Source organism: Lates calcarifer, unplaced genomic scaffold, assembly GCF_001640805.2.
Source record: "Lates calcarifer isolate ASB-BC8 unplaced genomic scaffold, TLL_Latcal_v3 _unitig_5674_quiver_906, whole genome shotgun sequence".
Classification (NCBI taxonomy): domain Eukaryota; kingdom Metazoa; phylum Chordata; class Actinopteri; family Centropomidae; genus Lates; species Lates calcarifer.
Genome location: NW_026117660.1, coordinates 1 through 5,000, shown reverse-complemented (window position 1 = coordinate 5,000; position 5,000 = coordinate 1). Strand labels below are relative to the sequence as shown.

General features: G+C 38.8%; 1 protein-coding gene across 1 annotated transcript; it reads right to left on the bottom strand.

The window, feature by feature from the left end:
* Positions 1-454: 454 nt before the first annotated feature.
* LOC108875520 (interferon-induced protein 44-like) lies at positions 455-4,979 on the bottom strand. The gene is made up of 7 exons (XM_018664516.2): positions 4,949-4,979; positions 4,781-4,814; positions 3,811-4,012; positions 3,212-3,370; positions 2,360-2,528; positions 1,855-1,955; positions 455-1,503 (listed from the first exon to the last, which is right to left on the bottom strand). The coding sequence occupies exons 3-7, from the start codon at positions 3,865-3,867 to the stop codon at positions 1,342-1,344; spliced, it is 648 nt and encodes a 215-aa protein (XP_018520032.1). The 5' UTR covers positions 3,868-4,012; positions 4,781-4,814; positions 4,949-4,979; the 3' UTR covers positions 455-1,341.
* Positions 4,980-5,000: the final 21 nt, after the last annotated feature.

Here is a 5,000-nt window from a genome sequence, read left to right as displayed (position 1 = left end):
ATCCCGAGAACATGACTTCAAAGCTCAGGGGCAAAGTAGTTCTATAATAGTTCTAACAGAGGCAACAGGTCCATGTACATGGATCAGTGTGAGGGAACAATGAGCAGCAGTAAACAGAATAACATATTCTGCTATAGTTCATGGCAAGAAATAATTAGTATAAAGAAATAATATATGAGTTCAAAATGAACGGAACAGTCTTTTAAAATGGTGACAGCGGAACAACTGAAGGTGAGAACAGTGTCATCACTAACAGTTGGAAGGATGGATTAAACTACAGAAATGAGGTCAAAGTTATAACTACTAGACTTTTTATTTCTGATTTCAGAAAACTGAACAGTTTCTTGGAGTAGGTTTGACCTCGCAGAGAAGTAGTGGGTGGGACTTAAAGGAGGAAGAGGAAGGAAGTAAAATCAGCACAAACATCCAGATGATCAGAAAGAACAAAACAAACCAGGGAATAAACAAAAATTTTACTTGATCTCAGAAATGTAAGAATTCACACAACACACATCAGAAGTGCAAGATTTACATTCATGTGTAGTACATCATGTGTGATCTGAATTACATACTGAGTAAAACAAAATTACCTATCAATAATAACCAATCACTCAATCCTAATCATCCATTTCCAATCAATACTTCATTTTTTATATTATTTTTATATTGCTTATCTTATTTGTTCGTTGTTGTTAAACAGGAACCAAAAGCAATGAAATTTTGTTTAATTGTGAACTGTCCCATGTTTTGAGTTTGAAATTTAAATGAACGCTGAGTGAGTGGTCGTCATCAGCAGTCATTTAAAGCAGATTAAAAATATTAAAATCAAATGATAAAAAAATTTAAATGTAACAAAGACTAATGCTGTTTAATCAGTTAAAATGTAATGTATTCAATACATGAATTTGGAATGTGATCTCAAATCAATTAGTAAGCATTGAGAAAATATCTAATTCGGTGTCTATTGCCAAATCACCATTGATCAGTTAAAGCAGTAAGTATAATAAGTACATCAACAGATGAAAATCTTATTGATTAGTAGTAATAAACTGTGAGTATGAAAATATCTAAAGAGTAAAAGTCAAGCAAAAAGAAAAGAGGCAGTCTCAGACAGATGGTTTCTCTACTAACTGAGTTGTTATGTTTGACTTTTTATACCCTGATAAAGACCTACAGGTTGTGTACATAGGTTGTGTATTATTCCATCCTGAATGCACAACAAACAGAAAATAAGAAATACTCATAACCAGAAAAAACCCACAACATAAAGATTAGTTAGTAACAATATTGATCTGTCTGTTTTTTTTTTTTTTTAGCAGTGAGTCTCCATCGTTTGTATGTTTACAGTTTCTTAATGAAGTCATCTCCAAAGTTAATAATGTATCTCAGTGCATCCAGGATCAGAGTGTCAATGTCATCATTTAGTTTGGTTTCTTCATTGTAGTTCTTCACAGGAAAGATGCAGTTCATTGGAAATCCAACTGATGAGCTCATCTCTTCCATCTGAGGTTTAAAGAAACAATATTTCAGCTGTAAAATGACTCTACAGTGTTGATGTTTTCAATGTTAAATAAGGCTTTGTATCATAATTCAACCTTCTACACACAGTACAGGGTAATGTCATGGTCACAGGTTGTCATTTGTCGTTTCCAGTGTAAAGGTCTTTTCATGCTGGAGGTGTGATTTTTACTAATTCATTAGTCAGTTTTTGTCCTGAGTACAAAAAAGCAATGTAAATTTTTCCAGAAGAGGGTTGATTTTTCTGCTTTCTCACTGTGTAGGTATTGGTATCGCATTCCAACTGAGGTTACACACCTGTTCAAACGGGTTTTAAAGATGCTGACAGAAACTCACCTTTCTCTTTATGTATTTGCTGTGGTAGACGTCCTTCAGATTGCTCTCAGTTATACCACAGGCCTCGTCAATGTGGGTGAGGATACACACTTGAGGAATCCCTGTCAATACAGGAAGCTGCTCATTATTTTAAACCTCACATGATTGGTATTAATCATAAATCTGTTGTTCACAATGAAGTAGGCATTCTGGTGGACAGAAAGGAAGCTCTGGAAATCTGGATTTAATTGGCACAGAGGGCAATTCACTTTTTCTAAACAGTTGACTCATACCTGGGGGATCTCAAAATTAATCAGATCTGGGGAGTTTGGAGGCCAGGTCTTTGTCTACAACAGTGTTCAGGTGGGTTGTACGTGTCAAAGTAAGATCCACATTATTGAAGGACCAAAGGTTTCCCAACAGAACACTGGATTGCAATGAAATTATCAGTTTTATTCATTTCACCTGTTAGTGGTTAGAGATGATCAGTGTATTGATTCATTAGATCAGGTAGACCTGCTCTTACCCAGGTCTCGGGCTGCCTCTCTGACGGTCTTCATCTTCTGCAGAACTGATGGTTTAGTTTCTGCTGAGTTGGCAGAGATCACACAAACCAGAATGTGACATATGTCATTTGCAGAGGGGTCTTTTTCGTAGCCCGCACATCCACTTAACAATGGAGATGTAGAATTGAACTGGAAAAAAAATAAAAGAGTCAAATAATGACATTTGAATGGAAAGAACATTTTTGATGTTTGAGGCAGTGTCAACATGTAAAATAAAAATCATCCCATCAGTCACTGTTCCTTTCTGAAAACTCCTTATCAGAGATTTGAACATGTAGGAGCCTGTAACAGCTTGTTCATGTCTGTCATAGATGTGTCCTCTCAGCACGAGAAACAGTCAGAGTCAGCTCTGCTTTAAAATACAGCGTGCTGTATTGGTGGGAGCTCACTGACTGAGGAAGAGATCCAGCTCAGGTGGATCACACGCCTCCACACTGCTGTGAGACTGAGGCCTAGCCAAGTGAGCTGTATTCATCACTCATTGTGGCAGGTGGGTGCCGCTCACATGCTGCTTAGGGCTGCCCGTGTCGAAGATAGACAGGGGGCATCAGGGTCAGGTTCCTGTATTAGGCAGGGCTGAGGTCGTGGTAGCAAGGGAACTAGGAGTGTCTGTCTCTCTGCACTGGACCGGCAGGCGCTTCTGCAAGCCTATATGAGGCCGGACCCGTGCAACCTTTTCCTGAATAACATGGGATAACTTGGTCTACACAAACTCTGAAAACATTATTCTAAAAATTAAAATGCGCCAGTATCAATGTGTCCCACTTTAACAGCTTAAACTGCTTATGGCTGAAAGAATGTGACAGTGTTACCAGGTATTTATCCATCACATGTCCCATCATGGTCAGTTTGATGTCCTCAGTGCAGACACCCTTGTTGGTCCCATCCTCCAGGCCCATAATGTCACTGAGTACCAGAGGGTAAAAGCCATCTGGATCGCCATCTTCTCTTTCAATTGTGTGAGTTTCATACTGAATAAGGAAAACATGGAGAGAAGTAATGTTAGGTTTCCATCTTTAGACTGAGGACAGTGCAGAGACTATTACATGTTGAGGAAGCATTATTGTCTCAGGAGGTGTTTAACTAAGCTACACAAATCACCAATGTATTGTTGATTCAGTACTAATGTGTTTGTTGCAAGACGTGTTTTAAGCTAAGATGGGCTATTGTTAGAGAATGTAATGTTTCCAGTAGTGGGCTACTTTTTCCACTAAGTGGTAGGGAGTAGTGTGACCCTAACCCTGCATTTGTATATTTCATATTTCAGCTTTGAAGAGAGGAAAACTTATGGTTGAGTTTTACATTGTGACCTGGATGACTGAGAATCTTCACTGAGAGTGTGAACTAAGATTTTAACTGATTCAGGAATCATTCTTACTGCGTTCGTTAACAAAGCAAAAGGTTTTCATACTTTGTTTGTGAAACTGATTTCAGAGGTGGCTGCACTGACTGCAGCTGGAATGGCCATTCTTCCTCGTAGGATGCTGCTGACAGAGTTGATGAAGCTGGACTTTCCAGCCCCAACTGGACCGTAGAGCAGAACTCTGAGATGTTTGACACTGCCCTTTGAGGGTTTGTAATCTTGCACATAATTCAGATCTCTGTCTTTGTCTCTGTTAAAAATAGAGTTTACATTAAAAACTAAACATTTTTCAGTTGTCAGAGAAGTCAAATCAGAATGCAACAGCAGAACACGATTATTCTTATCTCATTTTGGCTTAAAGCTCTCTGTCAGAACACTCTCTGGTTGGCATTTTCACCCATGGATGTTGTGTGACTGAAAGGACTTTTCTTTGTTTTCTTGTTATTTTTATCCTCTTTGTGCTGGTTAACCATGCAAACAGGAGTGGGTAGTATTATCTATCCCTCTCAAAACCCCCACTGCTCAGAGTGAGACCTCAGATCCCTGAGGGGGTTGAGGAGGAGATGCCAGGAATATAGGGAGAGCAAGGAGGAAAAAGTATGAAGCATTTCATCCCTGTGTTGTTTCCCATGAGGAAAGGATTGCAGTGTGAGGTGGTATGGGATGCATTTGACCACATATCTTCTGTAGTGTACTGATGCTTCCTGATGCATCCCCAACAAGGACATAATTATAATTAGATGTAGGCAGTAACAAAATCTGAACACATGGTCACCTGGACACTTAAGATGCAAGGTAGACAAAGGTCTAAGAGGTGATGTGTCTCGACTGTCCATTGTACAGATCACTGAAAATGCATGTTAATGCAGGTGTAAACAGTGTTGTCAAATATAAGACTAGTTAAAATTAAACAGCAATATTTTGCAGTGGATGAGTCTTCACAAGGTGCTTTAAGAAACAGGCATTAAAGGAACAACACCACCACAAGAATCTCACTCTGGAATTTACATTTACTCACCCCCAAGATATTGTCCTCCATGGTTCTGTAAAAGCTGACAGGAAAATGATAGTGACACAGGACATAAGCAATGTTTTAAACAAACCACTTGCATGCAAGCATTGTCATTCTGTGTAGAAAATGATCAGACTAGTCAAAAGAAAGTTGCTTCGTTTTCATATGACTTACTGGGAGAAGATGCAGAAGGCACAGATTCTGCACAGAGGGACATTTGGAAACA

What these genes read in the sequence shown, in the direction of transcription:
- LOC108875520 (XM_018664516.2), bottom strand. Translation starts at nt 3,867, where the DNA reads ATGGCCATTCCAGCTGCAGTCAGTGCAGCCACCTCTGAAATCAGTTTC. An exon ending in ATGTGATGGATAAATACCTG is followed by an intron (nt 2,529 to 3,211) that starts GTAACACTGTCA and finishes TTTTTTTTCCAG; the next exon opens with TTCAATTCTACATCTCCATT. An exon ending in AGAGGCAGCCCGAGACCTGG is followed by an intron (nt 1,956 to 2,359) that starts GTAAGAGCAGGT and finishes CTGTATTGACAG; the next exon opens with GGATTCCTCAAGTGTGTATC.